Source organism: Cynocephalus volans, chromosome 7, assembly GCF_027409185.1.
Source record: "Cynocephalus volans isolate mCynVol1 chromosome 7, mCynVol1.pri, whole genome shotgun sequence".
In the NCBI taxonomy this organism is placed as follows: domain Eukaryota; kingdom Metazoa; phylum Chordata; class Mammalia; order Dermoptera; family Cynocephalidae; genus Cynocephalus; species Cynocephalus volans.
In genome coordinates this window covers 63769129-63793564 of record NC_084466.1, presented here as the reverse complement: position 1 = coordinate 63793564, position 24436 = coordinate 63769129, and the positions used below count along the sequence as shown (strand labels likewise).

Here is a 24436-nt window from a genome sequence, read left to right as displayed (position 1 = left end):
GGAGATCTTAAGCAACCCAGTGCAGACAAGAAACAAATGGTCAAAAAACACTTCTTAACACAAATGGCAAGATAAAAGAGTTCTTCATAGGATGTTACCTTCATTACTCCAAGTTAGTGAAATGAGGCAAGTTTGTTAATAAAGCTGCCTTCATACAGCACAGGCTCCCCTGTTAGAGGAAATCTACTGAACCATCAACACTCTAAAATAGATTAATTTCACATAGCCCCGGAATTTATTTTAGCTTTTTCCTTTCTGTAATATGACAGAACCTCAAATACCATTAGACTCCCAACCATAAGAAAGGTCCAGAATCAAACTCCTTCTCGGGATAGAACTTTTTTCCCCCTGCAGATTGTTTGTACCTTTGCCTGCCATCATTGTAGCAGTCTCACTGTGTTTGCACAGTTCTTTAATGGGAAGCAACAATACTTTCATTTATCCTGCATAGGGCTCTCTTGGTCTTGAAAAGTGAATCTTTTTTTTTTAAGTTCCATACAAAAGTGAACTCTTGAATGAATGGTAAAGAGGATTTCATACACAGAGACAGGGACCCAAAGTGATGACCCTTTAGAAATAATTTTCAGGAGCCATACTTTGAGGATTCATTTTTTCCTATTTATTTAGAAGTTTCTTAATACTTTGTCACTCTTTCTCTAAACTTTGACACTTATCAACACTTTAATTTGTTAATTTTCCTAAACAGCAGAAGAAACATCCTGCCGCAAGTGTTTTAGTTCCTCATTATTTCCACATCTAAAGGTTTTAGAGGAAACGTATTTTCCTTGAAGAAGTTACCTGTTTCCTTTGGTCAGGAAAGTGCTTTCAGCTTGCTCTGTGACTAACTGCTGGTTTCTGTTTCAATAGATCTATTCTTGGATAGAAGTTGTAACTGAGCGGTATCCTGATATGCTTAAAAAAATCCACATTGGATCCTCGTATGAGAAACGCCCACTTTATGTATTAAAGGTATGCTGTGAGGAAAGTCATTGATCTTTCAACTTGAGAGGAAGGATTAATTCTTCAGTGGTGCTTATTATAACTTAGATTTTTTTTTTTTTTTTTTGAGTGCTGGAAGTGGTCCTCAACTTTAATATCCAGCTATTTAGTGGTTGGTTTATACCTGTAAATTTTTTTTCTTTACTAATCCAGTACTGGTCTAAGCATAGAAACTCTAGTTCCAGAATTAACTCTGTTTCTGTTTGGTGATATTAGATAAGCTGTTTAACTTTCCTGGGCTTCAACACCCACATATGTAAAGTGAAGGAAGTGATCTGAATTATTTTTCAAATCCCTATTTTATTTATACCGCCAACATTTCAGACTGACTGGCTTAGTCAAAAAAAAAAAAAAAGAAAGAAAGAAAGAAAGAGAAAAAGGAATCTGTTATTGGGCAAACACTGATATAGCTTTGAAACCAAAGTAAAAGCTGAACTACCAAACACAGGGAAGAAGGGGAACCAGGGCAATGCTGGGGTCCTTTGCAGTAGGGCTCATATGATGGCTTCTGCTCCAATTGCCATCCATTTGGTTATTTATTTTCAGTTGCAAAATCTTATGGGAGAGAATCTGATTATCTTACCTTGAATAGGGTGTCTTCTCTCTTGAATAAATTGGCCTTAGCAAAGGTCAGTGAACATAGCCCCTGGAAAAATGTTAGGACCCATGACCATAATAATCCCTGCCTGTTACAGTTTCTAATTCTGTAGTTCTGTTTTTACCACTCCCTCCCTTAAAGGAAAAAAAAAAAAAAAAAAAAACTAAAAACAAGCTCTGGAAAAAACATTTAATTTAGTAACATGTAATTTATACACAGTATCCCAGCATGATCTAAATTGTGATAGGTGAGCCTCTTTGGTCATCCAAGGATAAGACTCTGAGTTAGGATTTCTTGGTTTTTATCTGTCCTTGACAAGAACTTTCAGTGCAAACTCATGGTAGACATATGAAATGCTAGGTCTCCTTGGCAGTTGAGTTGGTCAATCAGATTGGACTCATGTAACCATGGCACATACACCCTTGACATTTGATTTCATCCCTGTTTTATGTACTCCTGGTTGTGTCTGGAATCTGGATGTACACATTGGAAAATCGTGCATTGTGGATGCTTTAGTCCTACTCTTACCTGACCAAGGATGTACGTATAATGTGAGTCTCTTGAGTTCCTCCATCTTTCCAGTGTCAGTATCAGGGCCAAGAGGCTTGTTCAGCAGTTAGTAAGGTGGAGTAAGGCAACTAATCCAGACAACTCAGGATTTTCTTCTACATTGAATAGATTAAATCACCAGATAGTTCTCTTTGACTTTATGATTTGACCATTATTGGCCAATAACATTTGACTTTCTCACTTACTTTCTAATTGGATATTGCCAGCTCCAGGTTAGGACTGAAACCTCCTGGAGTAGTATAGACAGCAATGAAAATATTTAACTATCTCTTTTTCTAGTTTCGGAATTGCAATTGTACATATTTGTTTCAGTTTACAACACTCTTCTCCCTTCCCTCCATACCTTAAAATTGTGTTGCAACCTATTTTTAAAAGCAAATAAATTATGATTGATTTTGGAGATGTTCTTGAGAATTCTGCCAAAGTTATCAAAGGCTATCATTGATGAAAGGTTGAGAATTCTTATGCCAGAAAGTCAGCAGCTTGTACTAGCCCACCATACTGTGAATCGTAACAAGGCCTCTGTCCCTGGATCTGTTGGTAATCAGTTTGTGTGAAGTTAGATGTATGCTTCTTTTTATGTGGAATGGGGAAATAGTCTACACATTAAAAGGATGCACTCTGGAGGAAATGATGGGAGAGTTTTTTCTCCTGATGGGTCTCCACGCCTCTCAAGGTCCACCCATCACATACCCATTGACCTCTAAATGAAGTGTGAACATATGGCCTGAAGGTCTAGTTCTCTAGTGTCTCCTACAATTCCATATGCAGGTAATTGGGGGCTTGAAGGGGACAGGAAGAGTTTTAAACAAGAGTCCTGGCTTCAAACCTCAGTCCCAACTCATACCAGCCATGTGACCTTAATCTCATTGGCTTTTAAATCTCCCTCGAGAATTCTCAAAGGAATGCAAAGAACAATGTGTATGTCAGAGATCTGTTGAAAAAATTAAACCTAAGTACTATTTAAATGGAAGTTATTAACCTGAGACTTATTGTTATTGTTTTTGCTACTTTTTGGTTTTCTTTGAACAGGTTTCTGGAAAAGAACAAACAGCCAAAAATGCCATGTGGATTGACTGTGGGATGCATGCCAGAGAATGGATCTCTCCTGCTTTCTGCTTGTGGTTCATAGGCTCTGTAAGTATTCACATTCCCTAAGTCAGTGTTTCTCAACATGCAGCCCAAGATCACCTGTGTCAGAATCAGCTAGAGTGTTAATTAAAATGCATTTTTCCATGTCACATTGACTCAAAATCTCTGGAGGTGAAGCTTGGGAGCCTACAATTTTCACAAGCTTCCCAGGTGAATTTTATGCATTTTGAAAACTATGTCTTCAAGCATTTAAATCACCCTAAAGATTGTTGGTCTTTTTTTCCCCTACATTACTGTCGGGGGCTAAACACTGGAAAATAATTAAGAAATAGTATGCCGATTATAATATTTTTACTAAGTAGGAGAAAATACTGAAGGAATTACCTAAGTTAGGTCCTAGTTAATTTATTTTTCTTTTGGTTTTAGTTATCCAAACATCTCTGCCACATTCTGCCCTTGGAAATTGAACATAAAGCACAACATTATGTCATGTTTTCCCATGTCATGATAGGGAATTTTGTCTCCAAAGAAGGGCTTTGCACCAAAAAAGCCATAATAAGAAAAATAGTATGTCATAGAAATAAAAAATATAATGCCCACAAACCTCTGTAATAAGTGAAAACAGTCAAAAATATGCTTCAAGTCCTGTAAAGTGGGCATATATATCTTCAACAGTGATTTATACAAAGAGCCATTGCCACTGGAAAAATAACTCAAAGCATATGTCCTTCCGATTAGTCTTTCTATTCACAGATATACAATAACACAAAATAGATGAGTTAGGAAATTAAGAGATTGCCACTTAGCTCTGTCTGAACAAATGAGCTGCATCAAGGTAAAACTCTTTCTGCCTCTGCTAGGTCTAGACAAATGCAGCATCCTTGCCCCCTTCACTCGCTTTGCCATCTTCCTTTCCCCACTGATGGGAGCTACAGCACCCCTGAGCCTGCTGAAAAGTTCCCAGCCACCATTGGTACTACCTTGAGCAAATGAGGATGGTTCCAACTGATCAGACCCTTCCAGTCATTTGATGATCTGGAACCTTCCCCAAGTTGGGTAGTTCTATTCATTCTAGGTAATGAAGGGAACAGCAGTTAGTGGAGAGAGAAAGGTACAAGGCAAGAGAAAAAAAATGTTTATTTTTCATTCTATCACTGAACCCAAAAAGGGACAGAAAGAAACTCCAGTTTGTATTGACTCTAATTCATATTGGTGAAGTTGTCCCTAATTGCTGCCCTTCCCAACCTGATACCTCTTCCCTCCTATTACTCATCCTACATACTCTACCCTACTCACTTACTGAATCTTTGTAAGATTAAATTATTTATTCCACATATATTTATAAATTGCCTGTGATGTTCCAGACCGTGGAGATACAGTCAGGAACAAGATACAGCCCAAGGATTTTCAATCAAGTATTGTGCCCCAACAATGTGAACCTGATATTTGTAGCCCAAATCAACATAATCAATAAGCCCTTCTTAATGGACATGTAAGAAGTTCCATTCTTGTCTGCCTAAAACTAACCCAGATCATATGACTGTCATAATGGTATGAATCACTGTAGGAGATAAACTAAAATAAAATATTTAACCTAAAAAAATTTACGTGGGTATGTTTCATGTTTAAAAGGTAAAGCGCCCAAAGACAAATTGAAATCTTAGTTTTTAAGTCTCTCACTCCCTTCTACAACTCAATAAGGATTTCAAAATCTTATGGTCCAGTCTCAGCTAAGGGACATCCATCACACTACACTTTGAGAAGCTTGATGCCTGTCATTTCTCTCTATGCCTCTCATTCATTCTCAGGAGGCCAAATTTTGATCTCTTCTCTGCAAAAGAAGGCGCTGAGACTGACTTGTGCATGACTAGACTACATCACCACAGCCAAAATCCAGCACAGGGTCTGGCACATTATAGGAGCCCAGTGAATATGTGTTGACCATCACAACCTGCTCAGTACATTTTCTGCCAGCTGGCCTTTCTCACTGATAACCTCCCTCTGAACCTCTGCCCTGGAGAACTCTTGTCTAATTGCATGCAAAGTTGGCACTGTGCATCCTCAAGGCCTTAACAGAATTCTCTCTGCTGCTCCTCACCGTAGCTGACACATGGCTTGTTAGAGACACTGCTTTCTAGTATCTCCATCAAGCAGAGAGGCTGCTCTTTCTTTCATATCACCACATGCCAAGAGGCCAGGAAGAGTGGGTCAGCATTCTCCTGTCCTACCACTCTCCCTCTTCTCTGAAACTTATATAATCTGATTGCATTCTTGCCTTTTATTATTGCTCTCATATATTTACCTCCAGATAATTTCCGAGTACTTGGTCTATGGTTCTTTATTCCCCTCCACTCTCACCATCATTCTGAGTGAATTCCAAGTCCATATGCAAGAGCCACCTAACAACACATATTCACGGTTTCTTGACTTCTGCTCTGCTAAACCTCACTTCAGCTCCACGTTAGCAAATTGCTCCCGTGACCATCCTCTGGATCTCGGAAATAATGTTTTCCCTGATCTTTAGATCCAGAATACAGTCATGGACAGCAACAAGAAAAGAAAAGAAGCCACCTAACAATCCAACTTCCTTTCCTCTTTTTCCACTTCTCTTGTTCTTCACACCTACTATGAATGCGTTTTAATTTTTACAACTTTAGTAGATTTCCAGTCCCAGGATAGATCTACTTCTTTCTCGTTTATAAGCCCCTTTCCAAAAATCTCTTTCCTCATTTGATGGATTGGGTCTCATCACAAACTCACCCTAAGCCTCAATTTCTTGACCCTTTGACCTGCCCTTCAGTAGCTGCAACTCCACATACTCCATAGAATTAACCATCCTTCTTCCAAGCCACTGTGTACATCTTGCTATTATTTATTATCATATTTATAATATTGAATTGCTGCTCTTTTCTTTCCAACCTAACACTTACATTAGTTTTTTGAGGGCAGAAACCACCTCTAAAGTAATCTTTTTTGTTCCCCATAACCTAATATATTGTTTGGTCCACATAATCAGTGCTCAGAATCCCCTTGTGGAATTTGAAAATTAATGCTCTGGGTTTTGGCTGAAATATACTGTGGGGTCCAGAGAGTACCTCAACAGTATCTATTGTTGGGCTAAATACTTTATTTCCTTTGAAAAAGGTTTGAATCATATACATACATATATGGAGATTGGAGTGAAAACTGGGACTTAGAGCTCTTTGCTCTAATTCTAATGGTAATGAGTGATATTTTATTTTGAAATCTTCCATTTGTAGTATCTTATATGCCTTTATGTACTGATTTATTCTCTGTCAAATGGTTATTGATTAATTTGTTGGTAGGTATTGTTGTTACTGGTTAGGGCCATATGAATGACAAAGCTTTATTGCACTCCAGGCAAAGTGAGGGGAAGAGCTGAGTGGTCATCCACTCTAGACTTAGACCCAGCTGACAGGAATCAGTCATGCCTCTGTCTCCCACTCTCTAATTGCTCACTCCCTTGCCCTGTCCTCTTGCCCCCTCCGTCTTCATCTTTCTTCCTTTTCTATGTTACTTGCCTTATTGGTAAATCATACCTTCAACAAATATTTATTTATTGTCTTTTGTGCCGGGCATAACTCCTTCAGCCACCTACTTCATTAAGAGTGGTTCATCCACTAAATGCAAAAACATAACTGCAACTATATTTACAGAATATGTGAGAATGCATTGGTTAACACATGCTTGGAGAGCCTCGTGACACACAGATCACAACTTAACAGCAAACAATTATTAGAGTCATGAGTACGTTCAAGTTGACTGAATATATTATTTTAGAAATCATGAGTTTAACCACAGTTGATAGTACTAATTTAGAAATATATAGCTTACAGTATTTTAAAGGTCACATTACTTCCGTGGCATAATTAGGTATCTATCTAGATTGTGTGCTTTTGCAGTATAAATAATTGGATAAATGTCAAATCTAAAAATATTTTTAGAGTAATAACATTATTCACAGTTAATTAAGAATATTTCTTGGATTTCTCTATATTTATTTAATCCCGCCCTTAATCTCTACAATGCATAGAAAGGAACACAGGTCTGGCCAATCACTAAGTATACACCAATTTTATCCCTCTTAGCCAATCAGGAAGATACCCGAAATCCTGAGGATGTGGTAACATTACTTAGCTGATCTGTTCAGGTCAACCTTCCATCAGGGCCCATTTCTCCTCCTACAGGCACTGAGAAATCCCCTTATCATTTGGTTTCCCCTATTCTTTCTTTTTCCATAGCTGTCCTCTGAGGTTCTGATTTTATCCTACTGTTGCTCCTCAGATCATCACCAATTCCCACTTACTTTGTACTTTCATCTTCTCTTAATATACACCTATACAGGCCCACCACTAGCCCAGATAGTGCCTTTGTGTAGGATAAAAAGGTATCCCTTCCTGGGACAACTAGACACCCACATACAAAAGAATAAAGTTGAATCCCTACTGCACACCATATACAAAAATTAACTCAGGATGGATCAAAGACCTAAATGTAAAAGCTAAAGTTATAAAAGTCTTAGAAGAAAATAAAGAAGTAAGTCTTTGTGACCTTGAATTAGGCAATGCTTTCTTAGATATAATACCAGAAGCACAAGCCACAAAAGAAAAAAGAGAAAATGGGACTTTACCAAAATTTAAAACTTTCGTGCTTTTCAAAGGACACCGTCAAGAGAAGGAAAAGACAACCCACAAATGAGAGAAAATTTTTGCTAATCATGTATATACGATAAGGAAATTGTGTCCAAAAAATATAAAAAACCCTTTCAAGTCAACAATAAAAAGACAAAATGGGCAAAGGATCTGAACAGACACTTCTCAAAAAATATGTATGAATGGCCAACAAGTACATGAAAAGATGTTCAATATCATTAGTTACGGAAATTCAAATCAAACCACAATGAAAACCCACTTCAAACCCACCAGGATGGCTAAAATAAAAAAGACAGATAATAATAAATGTTATATAATAACAAGACATGGAAAAATTGGAATGCTTATCCATTATTGTTGGAATTGTAAAAATGGCACAGCCACTTTGGAAAACAGTTTTGAAGTTCCTCAAAAAGTTAAGCATAGAGTTACCGTATTATCCAGCAATTTCACTCTTAGGAATATATCCAATAAAATTGAACACATATGTTTACAAAGGTTCATAACAACATTATTCATAATAGACAAAAAGTGGAAACAACCCAAATGTCCATCAATTTATGAGTAAAAAAACAAACAGTGGTATATCCATGCAATGTAATATCATTCAGCAATGAAAAGGAATGAGGCACTGATGCGTGCTACAGCGTAGATGAATGTGCAAAATGTGCTAGGTGGAAGAAGCCAGACACAAAAAGCCACGTATTTTATGACTCCATTTATATGAAGTGTCCAGAATAGGCAAATCCACAAAAAAAGAAAGTTGATTAGTGGTTCCCAGAGGCCTAGGGAAGTAGAGGGAGGGGGAAGAGGAGTGACTTCTAGTGGGCATGGGGCTTTTGGGGGAGGGCAGTGAAAATGTTCTGAAGTCAGATAGTGGTGATGGTTGCACGACTCTGTAAATATACTAAAAAACGCTGGATTTCATGCTTTAAAATAGTTAATTTTCGGATATGTAAATTATATCTCAATAAAGCTGTTGAAGAAAAATAGGCACCCCTTCCTCCAGGATTGCAGCAGCAGCTACGCACGAAGCGGGGCTTGGCACACAGAGCAGACTACACTTCAGCCCTCACTAACGCCTTATGTCTAGAGCCCTACCTATTAGATAAAGAAATTCCAGTGCTAACATCAACCACCGCTCAGCGCCTAAGTTTTTGTAGAAAGACTCCCATCCAACCAGTGGTAAAGGTGAAGGAAATAAAGACAGTGCAGCAGATGGAGGAACCCGCCATGCCCTATCTATTAAAAGTTCAGCCAACCCTGAAGAAATAAAAATGATAAATGCTTTATTATTTTGAAAGTAATAGGCTCTCCTAATATTTCTCTAATCATAAAATATTACATTATTACTGAAAAATGATGCCAACATAAATTTACAAAAATGTGTTTAACTTGTTGATCAACTATTTTAAGTATGGTTTCTTTCATTCTATAAATTTTGCTTCCTTTTCACTAAGCATTTATTTCTGACTGTATTAGTCCATTTTTGTTGCTTTTAACAAAAGACCTAGAACTGGATAATTTATAAGAAAATGAAATTTATTTCTTACTGTTTCAGAGGCTAGGAAGTCCAAAGTCCAGGAAATAGATCTGGTGAGGGCCTCCTTAGGTGATGACTACAGCGACAGCAGGGTGTCACATTGCAAAATGGCAGAGCAGATGGCCTGCCCATGGCTCACTCGGGAGAGTGTGGTGCTGATAACACCAAGGCCACTGGTTCGGATTCTATATAGGGATGGCTGCTTAGCTCACTGGCTGAGCATGGTGCTGACAAAACCAAGCCAAGGGTTGAGATCCCCTTACAGGTCATCTTTTAAAAAAAAAAATGGCAGAGAAGAAAGAGCAGAGAGACAGACTTTCAGACTCTCTTCTTTTAAAGCACTCAGAACCATGCCCCTGACCACCATTTTTAATCCATTCACTACGGCATGGTCCTACAATTCAATCACCTCTTCAAGACTACACCTTTCAGTTACCATAATAGGATTTCCCACCCTCTTAACCGTCACAGTGTGGGCCAAGTTTCTAATACACAAAACTTGGAGGACACAATTCAAGCTTCAGTGAGTTTTGGGGAGACATACGTCAATCCACTACACTGATCTATGGTAGATTTAAAAACAACATGAGCTTTTCTTTTCCTTCTCTCATATTTTATATGTGTTTATTCATGGCAAAGAATTTTAATATGACTCTTATGACCATTATAGGGAAATACGGATATAATATTTTAAATATTTAAAAGGAAAATGATAAAGTTTTATCTATACATAAAATAGGACTTTAAAGACTTATTTTTCTTTTGTTAATAATGAGAAAACATTTCTTAATATCTTTTGAGTAAACTTTAAGGCAACAAACAATTGTAAACTAATCCACAAATTAAAATGTAGCAATGTTGCCACAAATGAAGATTTTAAACCAAAGCTTAGTCCTAGATGAAATGATTTAATCAGCTAGAATTCGTCTTTGTGGTTCTCCTGCCTGTATGTTTGGTCATTTTTGAATGAACTTCTTAGTCATCGGAATGTGGATGCCATTGGATCATACTGAAATATGTGACCCTAAACTGGGTATGACTCTAAAGCAGAGAAGAACAAATTTCAGATGTTTATTTAGGAATTCATAGCCAGTATCGAGGAAAAGCTACCACTGATTATAAAGCCAAATGACCAAATGCTTGGGAAACACACTCAATTATAGCAAAAATTGAACTTCACCAATTTCTAAAGGCAATGTAGAAAATATCATGTAATCATGTCTGGAGATAAGACAAAGTGAGTTTAAGCTCTTATTCCTATGGATTATTGAAAAAGGAGCTGAACTATTTCTAGGTTTTTCTTTTCTGAAATCTTTGTAGTGGGCTTTATGGTTTAATAAAAAGCCATTTTTGTTTATTAAAGAAAGCTTAAATAGTTTATGGCTCTATTTTCTCCCTCCATTAATAGGGAGACCATTTGTACTATGTGCAAGGCATTTACCACCATTTGGTAACAGATTACCCTAAATTCAGTCCTTTTGAGGAATTAATACTCTTCCTAAAAGTTAATTCTGCAAATCCAAATGTGCCAAATGACCTTTAAAAAAAAAGAAAAATGCTTAAAAGAAAAAGACTAACTTTAGAAGGACTTAAAAGAAATGTTATTAAACATACTTGGTTTAATTTGCAGGTAACTAAATACTATGGGGAAAGGACTTACACAAGACTTCTGAGTCACATGGATTTCTATGTTATGCCAGTGGTTAATGTGGATGGTTATGACTTCACATGGAAAAAGGTAGGTGAAAAGGCAAAGAAAACAAAACATCCTCCCTTTGGGGCTACAAAAAATACAGACTGAATTATTCATAGAAGCCTGGATTTGGGCACAGTGGTTTTATTATGATTTTTTTTGTTGTTTGTTTGTTTTGGAAAATTTCAAACATATATAAAAGTGGACATAAACATATGGTAAACTGAGCTTCAATGATAAATAACTCATGGCCAATCTTCTTTCTTCTGTACCCTCTACCCACTTCCACCTTGCCCATATTGTTTGAAGCAAACCCCAGGCACCATATCATTTCATCAATAAATATTTCAGCATGCATCTCAGAAAGAAAAGAACTCTGGAAAATAATATACAATTATATTTAGGTATAATCAAACTTAAAATTAACAATATTTTCTAAATATTATAAAATACCCAATCAGTATTCAAATTTCTAGTTGTATCATAAATTTTTTAAAAGTCTGTTTCTTTGATTCAGATACAAATAAGGCTCTTACATTGTGATTGGTTTATATGTCCTTTAATTATATTTTAACTTATAGACTCCCCCTCCATCTCTTGCTCTTTCTCTCTCTTTTTTTATTCTTTGAAATTTATTTGTTAAAGAAGAGTTTCCCATCATCAGGATTTGCTAATTGCATTGCCATATTGCAGTTTAAGATATTCTTATATCCTCTGTATTTTCTAATCCGTCAACATCATGACTCATGTAAAATTACTCAAGCAATATGAAGTGCAGTTCTTTCTAATTTAATAAGGAGCACATGCAAACATAATTCAGCATATATAAGTTTAGATATACCTATTTGAGTAGCACATATAAATACTAAGGGGAATGAGAACAGTTGGAGCAATTGAAAACATATGGTATTACATAGGAATTATTCATGTAGGAGGTAATTTATGTGGAAGAGATGGAAATGGTGAAGGAGATTGATTTTTAAGAAAAGTCATCCTTGGTGAGAGGAATACTACAAAAAAAGTTTGTAGGGCAAATGCTGACCTAAGTAAATAAGAACTACCTAGCATAATGCCTCACATAATTCTGGTGCTCAAGAAAGGATCACATTTATAGACTTATGTATTACACTAAATTTGTGCCTTAATCCGAGTCAGGATGGAATTCAGTCACATTTTAGATGTTCCTACTCCTCAACTATCCTTTGTGTCATTACTCTAGCAGTTAGTCCCTGCAGTTTGAGAACCTGATTTCCCCAGGGCAGTGGTTGCTACCATATCACTGCCCTGGGGGGGTGGGGGGTAGAAGGCTGGGAGGCTTGCAGAGGGTTGGTGGGAGTGGAGGAAAAGGGTTCTACGTCATTCCAACCTTAGAACCTAGCAGAGTGAGTGCAACTGTTTACATGATCAAACTTCCTGGTTTACCTCAAGAACCCAACAGAGAATTTGCTTTATATTTGAGAACTAGAATCGAATCTGTTTTAGTCTGTTTTGTGTTGCTATAACAGAAATACCTGAGACTGGGTAATTTATAAAGGAAAGAGGTTTATTTGGCTTATGATTCTGGGACAGCTGCATCTGGGGTGGGCCTCAGGCTGCTTCTACTCATGGCAGAAAGTGGCAAGCAGCCGGTGGGCACAAGCAGATCACATGGCGAGAGGAAGCAAGAGAGAGAGAGGTGCCAGGGTCTTTTTAAGCAACGAACTCTCGCGGGAGCTAATAGAGCGAGAACTCACTCATTAATCCCCCCTCCCCCAGGGAGAGCATTGATCTATTCATGAGGGATCCACCCCCATGACTCAATCAGTTTCCAACACTGCCTCATTGGAGATCAAATTTCCACATGAGTTTTGGAGGTGACAACACATCCAAACTCCATCAGAATCAATACAATCAAAGGAGCCATCAGGTTTTAGGTATCTTCACATCTCCACCTCCTCCACCTCTGAAAGTAGAGTGTTGAATTCAATCTAAAGAGAGCATTGAAACTCATGACTCAGAGTTCTGAGATGAGACACAAAGTTGTCTTGCTTTTTTTCCGAAGGAGCTCAGAATGACCCTGTGCATAAAATTAGCATAAAGGAAACAAGACTAAACAAGTGGACAATAAGCACATAACCAAATGAAAATTTTACTTATATAGGTCAAAATTGATCAAATATTACCATTTCATTTGGTTCAAACTAAAATAATTTGAGTGAACAAGGCTGAGACCTGGATAGAACAGGCCTGTGTGGAAGGATTTCTGCAAAGACAGTGATGGGAAGAAGCAATGGAGAGAAACCCAGCCCCTCCACCTGGACTTGGAAAGTCACATCCTTCCTGTACCTGCAAACATGGCCAACATGGTTATCTGTTCCTGTTCTGTTTACATAGAATCGAATGTGGAGAAAGAACCGCTCCTTCCATGAGAACAATCGTTGCGTGGGAACAGACCTAAATAGAAACTTTGCTTCCAAACACTGGTGTGGTAGGTTGCTTGCTTCCTTTCTCACAGTGTTTCTTCGTTAAAAGGGGATGCTCCTAGAGAAAGGCCCATGAATTCAAACTAACTGCAGGGGAGGCCTATCTGAATCAGGAAATAATTTGAATAAGAAATGTTTTAGGTAAACATAATGCTACAGACGTTGACTGGAGTCAATGGATCTCTTTGACCTCTCCTCTCTGCTGTTTCCTCATCTTTAAAATAAGGAGGTTGGACTGGTTCTTTAAGGTTCCTTCCAGCTTCAAAATTCCAAAATTCTATTATTCTATAATAATAAAGAAGTGATTGTTAAAGATCCTACTTTAATAAACAAATAACGTTCATCATTAGGATATCAAAGACCAAGGTGGAGCGGGGGGACTTCATTTTTAACTGTACAGGTAAGTGTTTACTTCTGTAGTGTTTGAAAACATTTGTCTTTTGTTTTCCCTATTCACCTTCTTAACAAGTTCTTTCTTTGATCAAATATAATAAAAATATTAAAATAATATGAAGATAAGCACAGTGGGAATTTATCATTCCTTGATTTGAATGAGTTAAGGTACTCAGTGACTATTGATTTAAGCATTCAAGAACAGTCTGCTTTCAGGGAGGGAGGTGTTAGTTCACCCTTTCTTCCCACATTCCAACATTATATTTTATAGTACTACATTTTTAAAAACAGCTACAAACTAAACTGAACCAAAAAAGGAGCTTGCATCACCTATATTTTTGGAAGTGGGTACACATGGCTCTGGGGGGCCACAAGGAAGAGAAGCATTGTACCCATATAAACATCTTCTTCCACACCTTTGCCCTACACAATCCTATGATTTATGAGGGGTTTATATCCTGATTAACCCATCCTGAATTAAAAATATCATAAGTTGAAAATGCATTAAATACACCTAACCTACCAAACATCACAGCTTAGCCTAGACTACCTTAAATGTGCTTAGAACAGTTACATTAGCCTACAGTTGGGCAAAACCATCTAACACAAAGCCTATTTTATAAAGAAGTGTTGACTGCCTCATGCAATTTATTGAATACTGTACTAAAAGTGAAAAACAGAATGGTTGTGCAGGTACTCAAAGTATGATTTCTACTGAATGAGAATAATTTCTGCACTATCGTAAAGTCAAAAAATCATTAAGTCAAACCATCATAAATCGGGGACCATCTGTGTTTCATCTCCTAGATTTCATTATCTACATATCATAAATGGAGAAACCCAGACTTAAAAAGTTTAAGCCCCTTGCTCAAGGGCTCATAGCTTGTCAGTGGCAGAGCTAGGATGTAAACCCAGGTCAAGTGACTCCAAATTTATTGAAATTCTTCTGTCTGGCAATCACTCTTCAGTTATAAGTTCTCTTTTGGAACTTCTTATTTTATCTTCAAGCTCTTTGGTGCTTGCTTTTATTTAATATTTTTCTTGGTGAAGTCATGTAATCTAATTTAAATAGCCTAATAGTCAAAATATATTCTGTTGTCATCAAGAAATATCTTAGTCCCTTCTTATGCATGGTGCTGTATTATTACATATCACAAGAGTAAAAAACAGAAAAGAAGCAGCAAGCATATAGGCAAGAGAGTCCCAAATAAAACAAAAAGTAATTGTAAGGAACTCTTTTTTTAAATTTTTTTTGCCAAATGCCTCAGCATCTCTTCAGTACTATGTAAGCAAGACAGAAATAAGAATTAAATCTCATCTCTTTCTTGTGCCTACAACTACAATGTGCCTTTATGATACTTTCTTTATGCAAAGGATTTAAAAGAGAACCTCACTTATTAACAGTGAGGCTTGCTTGACATATCACACCTACTTATTTTTATACTAATTTTACCCTTCCTTTTATTAAAATTGTGTGTGTGTGTGTGTGTGTGTGTGTGTGTGTGTGTGTGTATGTGTTGTTGAAGATGAGAATGGGATGGGGGGGTCGGTTGGAGGGGGTATCCTATTTGGCTAGGGCTGCTATAACAAAATACCACAGACTGAGTGGCCCAAACAACAGAAATTTATTTTCTCGTAGTTCTGGAGGCTGAAAGTCCAAGATCAAGGTGCCAGCAGAGTGGGCTTCTCTCACATTGGCTTGCAGATGGCTGCCTCTCTCTGTGCCCTCACATGGCCTTCTCTCTGTGCATGCACTTCCATGTGTCTCTCTCTCTTTTTGTAAGGGCAACCGGGGCTGGCCAGTTAATCTGAGTTGGTTAGACTATGGTGCTCACTAACATCAAGGTGCAGGGTTTGATCCCTGTACCAGCTATCAGCCAAAAAATTTTTTAAAATAATAATAATAAGGGCACCATTCATAACAGATTAGGACCTACTTTATGGCTTCATTTAACCTTGTCTTCTTAAAGGCCCTGTCTCTAAAAATACGGTCACATTGCGGATTAGGGCTTCAACATACGAATTTTGGGAGGACATAATTCAGTCCATAACAGGAGAACACATTGTGAAGACCTTTGGTCTCAAACTTCCAAAGACAGCGTCATTCATTTTCTAAAATATCGAATTTAACTACAAAGGTTTTGTAACTGGCATGCAATGGAAAATCCTTTATTTCTTCTCCTATGAGACCGCAGTGTTTTTAAAATTATTTTTGTATTGTGGTCAAATATGTGTAACATAAAATATGCCACTTCAACCGTTTTTAGTTGTACAGGTCAGTAGCATTAATTAAATCCATAATGTTGTGCAACTATGTCACTATATCTATTTCCAATTTTTTTTTATCATCCCAAACATAAACTCTGTAACCATTAAGCAGTATCTCCTCCTCCCCGGCCTCTCCCCAGCCTCTGGTCATTTCTAACCTACTTTCTGTCTCTACAAGTTTTCCTATTATACATATTTTACAGTATTCTTGATTCCATGTCAGGCACATTAAAGAATGCTTGAGCTTGAAGGAATTTGATAGCCCAGGTGCCTCACGGTTCAGACGAGGCCCCTGAGGCCCAGAGAGATGAAATAGCTTGCCCATGGAGGCTTAATGGCAAAGCAGAGTCTCAAACGCAAGTTTCTCAACTCCTCAGGCTGTTTCCACTAAAATGCTTAAAGTCTCTAGAATGACAGTCACAGAATGAGAATCTGAAGCTCACTATTCAGTACAGCAGCCACTAACCATATGTGGCTATTGAGCACTTGAAATATGTTTTGTCTGATTGAGACATGCAGTGAGTGTAAAATACACTCCAGAATTTAAAGTTAGTATAAAAACTTACCATAAAATATTTTCTGAATAATTTTTATACTGATTGCATTCGAAATGATACTTTGTACATATTGGGTTAAACAAATTCCAATATTAAACTAATTTGACCTATATCTTTTTAATTTTCTTCAAGTGGTTACTTGAAAATTTAAAATAAATATGTGACTTGCATTATGCGTCTGTTGAAGAGCCATGGTCTGAGGATTCATATTAGGGCACTGCCTTGCTCTTCCACTCTTTCATGTCCTCCCCCACCTCCATCCCCAGTATATAATCTCTATTCTCTAGAACTATGTAACAGGGGAAAAGGGTGGGAATATTCTACAGTGGCCAAACTATCAAAAATGGTTTGTCCAATCAAATTACTGGTTAAAAATACACACAAATAAAATGCTTGGAAAGACCTTAGATGTTCAGCACATTTGCTCATGAGGAAATGAATATTTAACAAGCATTAAGGTTGTTTTCATTGTAAACAGCAGGAAGAAAGCAGAGCAAGCTTAAATGAGAAAAGCAGGCTCTGTAAGGATAGTCAGGAAACCCTAGGACAGGGATGCAGCTGGGCTCAGGAATAGATAAGAACTGGGCCTGGAGCACTGTAGAGGAGTTCAGAGAATCCTCCCTCCCTCCATCCTGTCTCGTGATACACACTGGCTTTCTTTGGGTCCTGACCCACGTGATGATGATGATGATGATGATGATGATGATGATGTTGATGATGATGATGATAAATAGCAACAGTTATGGAACACATACTCTATGCCAGGTGCTGTGCAAAGTACTTTGTACACATTAGCTCATTTAATCCTCATTCAATCTTCATTTAATGTATACTTTTCCATTTTGCAGATAAGGAAATTGAGGTATAGATAGGTTTAAAAACACTTACCCAAGGCCATATAGCTATTAAATGGCAAAGCCAAGATTAGAATCATAAATTGTTTAACAATAAGCCGTGTAGCATCTTATTGTGAAGGATGGTTACCCCCATCAATGTTCAGTTTGCCTCTCCTAAAGTAACAGGATTATTTCTTACGGTTGCTGTGAGGATTAAATGAGATATTGCATAAATCTTAGCAGAGTTCTTGACATGGAGCATTTGCTCTGTGGGTGTCAGCTGGTAGTATTATTATTATCTTCTTTGCTCAAGAGAACAGCTAGACTGAGACTAGAATCTAAGCCTCGATTACAGATTATCATTTTGGGGATTCAATTGGCAAGATACAAATTAAAGACCCAATTCTGTGCCCTCAACCGTTTCCAGGAGGAAATAATCTCTTGGATCAGATGTGGCTCCCTGGGGTTCCACCCCTGTAAACTAGGCACAGGGGGAGGAATGCTGAAAGGCGATCTACCATCTGAAATGATGCAAACTATAATCTCTTGAAGGAATGAATAAACATTATCCTGGCACCAAATAGCACCATGCCATTTTATTTTCTAAAACACTTTAGCAATTTAAAAGTGGCCCTAAAGGCAGATTTGCATATTCTGAGTTCCTGAGGGAGATTTCTCTGTTATAGGCTATATTGATTAGTAGTTTTTATATTACAAATATCGGCAAAACCAAACTTACAGTAGATTAAAGAAAATGGGGTCTATTTTTCCTCACATAACCAGAAGTTTGGAGGCAGGGCTGGCAGCTCTGAGACTCTCTTGGCCACTTTCTCAAGGTTGCAGGATGGTTGCCCCCACAGCAAGGAAGACAGGGTCTGGGAGTGACTGTTATGGGATCTACCATGTGGACGTGTAAATATTTGACTTCAAAAGAAATATAAGCAGTATATACTGGACAGCAGAAATAGGTTCTTTACAGAGCCCTACCTAATCCACTTATCTAAAAATGCTGCACCATAGATATTAGGAGAATTCATTGTTAGGGAAACCACAAATTGCAACAGTATGTGCATTCCCTCATAATTCCACTTTATCAATTTCACTACAGAGGAAGGTGCTTCAAGTTTCTCATGCTCAGAAACCTACTGTGGACTTTATCCTGAGTCAGAACCAGAAGTGAAGGCAGTGGCTGATTTCTTGAGAAGAAATCTCAAACATGTTAAGGCTTACATCAGCATGCATTCCTACTCCCAGCAGATACTGTTTCCATACTCTTATAACAGAAGCAGAAGCAAAGACCATGAGGAACTGGTGAGTGCTACTTAATTATTTTTCTCATTAGCATTTCAGAAATAAAATAATACTTAGCTGAACAATCAAAAACTGTGGGGAAATTTTTCCCCTGTAGAGGAAAAATGAATAGATGTTTCACATCATGGTCTAACTCTACAAGTCGCCATGAGTCAGGGTTCACTAAGGGAACGTAAAGAATGGGCCCTACCCAAAGGACATGAACTTCAGTCCAGCTGATGGGCTCCCAAAGAAAATGTCAAACAAAGTCCTTGAAGGTCAGGAGAGAACTATTTCACCTGACCTGATCTGCACAGGAAGCCATATGAGCAAGAACAAGAGCCTGTGGAATCGTGGGACTGCCTTGTGGTCACTAGCTTCCTACTAGAGCCCACCACAGATTAAGTCCCAGCACAACTCATCATTTTGGTATTAGCAATAGAGATTGTTTATGTACTGACCTCTCTAACCTCCAGGAGTTTAGTCCTATTAAAGCACCTCCAATTTCAGCATTGAGGCAAAAGTCTACTTTTTTGTAATGTAATGGACAATACAGGAAATTCAGAGAGGACCCACACAGTCTGCCACCCTCTCACCATGTTTGGGTTGATGGCAAAAGATGAAAAGATTCTTGGTAGATTGTAACTAGGCTTAGTCAAGCCCTCATCTCAGATGCTTTCCTGACAATGGAAGTGTTCTGGCAACTTCCAACAGGGATGACCCTGATTCTTGGGCAAAGACCGATCTTTATGTAGAAGCTTGTTTTCTATTGACTCATTCTTTTTCTGGCTCTCTTAACAGAATAAAATATAGTCACATTAGGGGAGCTAGCAATTGATAATGGCAGATATAGGAGTATTTGCATTTTCTGAGAATAGCCCACTTAGAACATGAACATACTTGATACTTGTGCTGCTTTTTTCTTCTCAAGGGAAAATTTTTAAGGAAAACTCTTTTATTGGTATTGTCTTTGAAGAAATGAGAGAATATTTATCATGATTTGGAATACAGAATTAGTCTGATTGAGCCTTTTTTTTATTACTGTCAGCACAAGTATTTGTTGAGAGTTATTATGCATAAAATACTGTATTCAGTAGACAGTCAGAAAAGCATTAGGTAAGACCCTACCCTTAAAGAGAATTCAATATGATTAGGGAGCTCAGCCATAAGCAAATGTTACAAATAGCTGTACTCTAAGGTGATGTATGATAACTACTAAATAAGTGGCACAGATAGTAGAACTCACTTGTGACTGGAATAGCAAGAGATGGTCTTTTTAATTAATTCAGAAGGAAATGCTGAAAGAAGTAAGGAGATAAAGTAGTCCCTGTCCTTGAGGAATTTGCAATCTATTAAGGGGTGACATACTGTAAAGAAACAAGAATAATGAAGTGCTGTTGATGTCAAGCAACAATTTCAGACAGGCATTGGAAAAGGATTTCTATAGGCAGACAGGCAAGGGAGGACCTCCCAAGCAGAGGAGATGTCGTTCCCCACAGGAAGGATGTTCAGAGACTGTGGAGGTCAGAAGTGGAGAGTGACACTATTGGAAGAAGATGAGGTCAGCTTGTGAAGAGAGTTGAATTTTAGAAGAAATTTGTATTCTATTATGTAGACAACGGAGTTTTATTAAAACATATTTTTTTGAACAACAACAAAAAAATACATAATATCCAATGATATTCCTCTGGGTTTTTCAAGAGGGTGATAGTGAATACCATGATGCTAGATCCAATTGCAGAACAGATCTGGGAGGGTGAAAACTTCCGAAAAGATCTTTGTGAGCTAGAACCAAATGTAGTTGAATAGGGGACTTAATTATTATCCTGCTCCATACCAGGGGCATAATCCTTTTGATTTGATGAATCTTTGGAAGTCATTAGACATTTTACACAAGAAGAAAATAGAGTTTGTGAGAAAGATAAGTGAAATCATGCATAAATTAGGTGTATGTATGTGTTTAGAGAAGCTGGATTTAAAGTTTGGTGATAATTTTGTCCAGGAATGAAATAACTCCAAATCTTTGAAATATACTTCATTTTACATAATAAGTAATTTTCTAAAAAGGCATGTGAAAATTGTTTTTTCTGCAAATGAAATAAAACTTTAATGCATTGGTAGAGTCTATATTCAAAGCCACCTACTTGTGATTGCCATAAAGTGAAAAACATTTTTGTTGATTTATTCTTCCTTAATTTACCTTTTGGATAAATCCAGATTTTTCACACATATACTTCAATTCAATTAATGTACGATTGTGTTCTAGAAACTTCTACCTGTCCTTTTCAAAGTTGCACATTAACTGAAATTCTATATCCTATTGCTTCCAGTCTCTGGTGGCCAGTGAAGCAGTTCGTGCAATAGAAAGAGCTAGTAAAAATATCAAGTATTCACATGGCAGTGGCTCAGAAACTTTATGTAAGTATATCTTCTAAAGATCTTGGAGAACTGTGAGGTACAAAAGAAGTCTGTGTCTTCAATTTTTCTTCATGGATTTAATTTTTCCAAGTTGAATCTCAAACAGGGTCACATGTAAAACAATTCAATTATAACAAGAGAAATAGAACATATAGTTATGACAGTGCTGAACTAATGAATATACTGAAAAGAAGCCAAAATTATCTTTAAGCAATTATGCTAATCACTATAGAGTAGGGGTTATAGAATGGGCATCATACTAGTTGAGTGAAGCACAAAAGGTCACAGAGGATCAAAAGAGCATATAATATGCCCAGGGCCACCATGTAAGGTTGTACAGGTTTTACACTACACAAATCAAGGGGATGCCATTTGCATTAGATGCTTTTTAGTGATAGCCTGTGCCCAAGAGTATAACTCATAACATACTACAGTTGAATGTCTTTTTGTATATCACGCTGATGAGAGTTTGTGTGTGACCAACTCTCAATAAATACTTTTGATTAATTTCTGCTGAAAGATATTTATTGAGAGACTCCAATGTATCCATAGCAGGATGACAATGATTTTGCCCTTTTGAAGCTAGAGGGGAGATAGGAGAACAGGAACAGAAGAATGAATATGCACTCAAGTGTCAGCAAACTGCAGCCCGAAGGCCAAATCCAGCCCACTGCTTGTTTTTGTAAAGCCTGCGAGCTAAAAACGTATTTTCCATTTTTTAACATGGTTGAAAAAAATCAAAAGAATAAGATTTTGTGACACATTAAAATTATGTGAAATTCACATTTGTGTCCATAAATTAAATTTTATTGGAACACAGTCACAGTCATTCATTTGCATATGACAGCTTTCATGACTGCAGAGTAGTGGTAATAGAGACCATGTGGCCCACAAAACTTAAAATATTTACTATGCTCTCCTTTTCAGAATAAGTTTTCCAATCGCTGATATAAACAATTAAATAGTAAAATATAGTATGATTCCATTGATAAGTGCTTTGAAGAAAATAAAATAGGCTTATGGGCTTGAGAAAGGTTTATAGGTGAGAAAGCCTACTTATCTAAAGGGGCCTGGAACGTCTCTCTCTGTAGGTGACATTTCTGGGAGACCCACCTGGTAAGTGGCTGCCAAACAAAGGTGTGGGGGGAAGTCAGGGAGAGGGAATGGCATATGAAAAGGCATTGAGACAATATATTGGAAGTCCTGGAGTTTCCTTTAACAGGTATGATCTACAGTGGTGTAAAAACAGTCATGTTTATTTTCAATAAATTGCTTGAGTACCAGATGCCCTAGTAGTAGAAAGTCCAAAATCTCTCTCTGCCTCTCCCCAACCACCTCAGCTGTCAGCCAGATTGATCCACAGGATGTCTCTGTTTCATTGTCACTGGTCCACTGCTACCTTTGCTGACACAGGCCCCTGCCTTGTTATAGAGGAACCTCACAACTTACCTTCACAATTCAGAGCTTTCTTGGTTCCCATCCTCTTCTCTATTATTGTTCCCCACAGCATTAACTACAGTGCCTCAGATCTAGAAGAGCTTATCCAGCAACCTCCTGTTATCATTAAATCAGTCCATCTTCACACAGTCATTCATCCAGTGTTCATGTATGTGTGCGTAAGCATAGGAAAATGGCAGGAAGAATAAATGCCAGATGTTGATCCAGGACTATCAGAAGCATTCACTATATGAATAAATGAGTGAATGAATGGATAACTTATCTAATCCACTGTTGATGGATGTTTCTCAATATTATAAGCAATGCTTCAGTAAATAACCTCGTAAATAATCCAAGTACAGATAGAGGCAAAAATGATCATTCTTTGCATATTATATAATTTTCTTCCTGAGAAACCATAGAAAATCAACCAAAATTATTAGTAACAACCAGAGTTGAGTAAGGTGGCTATGAACTAAATATACACAAATCTATAAGTTTCTTATATATAAAAAATAATCAGGTAGAAAACAAAATGGAAAAAGATCTCACTGCCTCTCATTACATACATACACATGCACACATATAGATACATATATACATATGGATTCATTGTTAAATGTATGTTCGTGTATGTATACACACACACACAATAAATCCATAAGACCTATGCAAAAAACCTAGAAAACCTTACTGGTGTACATAAAAGGAGACAAATAAAAGGAGAAACCTACCATGTTTTTGAGTGGGAAAGCAATATAAAAAATGTTCTGAAATAATTTGTATATTTTATGCAATCCTAATGAACACTTAAATGATCTTAAAGTTCATTTGAAAGAATAAATTTGGTAGAAGAGTTTATAAAATACTGGAAATAATACTAGTAGAGAGAATTTGCCTCCGACCATGTATTAAAGCACATTATAAACCTATAGTAATTAAGACAGTGTGGAACTGAGCCTGGAAAAGACAGATCAATAGAAGGGAATAGTGAGTACAGAAAGATACTCAAATATGTAAGGAGATCTGGTATCTCATAAAGAAGGCATTTCAAACCAGTTAAAAATGTTACATTATCCAGTGGCTGGCTGTTTAGCTCAGCTGGTTACAGTATGGTGTTATAACACTAAAGTCAAGGGTTTGGATCCCCATACAGGCCAGCTTCCAAACAACAGCAACAAAAAGAATGTTACATTATCCAATTAATGAGGTTGGTAAATCTGACAAGTTACTTAGGAAAAAACCCTAATTGGATTACTTACATGTCTTTCACCAAAGTAAATTCCAGATAGACCAAATATTTTAATATAAAAACCCTGCCTTAAACTAAGTTGAAAGCAGAATAACAAAAGAGAGAAAAAAATTCTCCACATATTACACAGCAACATTATATGAAAAGAACAGTAGTGTTATTATGAAATGAATGAAGTAGAGAAATGAGGACAATTAATAGAAAATATAAAGATGGACAATAAATATAACAAATAAAATGTGCAACTCACTGGTAATCAAAGAAACATAAGTTAAGACAATTGGATATTATTTTTCCCACATAAAATTACCAGAATGCATAATTCCCATTGATGGTGCAGGAGGGGGAAGTGGGC

General features: G+C 37.2%; 1 protein-coding gene across 1 annotated transcript in view; it reads left to right on the top strand.

Moving 5' to 3' along the window:
• The window catches only part of CPB2 (carboxypeptidase B2), a 52678-nt gene that overhangs the window by 27397 nt on the left and 845 nt on the right, over positions 1–24436 (top strand). The window contains exons 5-10 of the mRNA XM_063101536.1: positions 868–969; positions 3200–3304; positions 11106–11213; positions 13542–13635; positions 18793–18995; positions 21305–21392. Coding sequence (XP_062957606.1) covers positions 868–969; positions 3200–3304; positions 11106–11213; positions 13542–13635; positions 18793–18995; positions 21305–21392 — 700 coding nt within the window. The remainder of the gene's footprint in view (positions 1–867; positions 970–3199; positions 3305–11105; positions 11214–13541; positions 13636–18792; positions 18996–21304; positions 21393–24436) is intronic.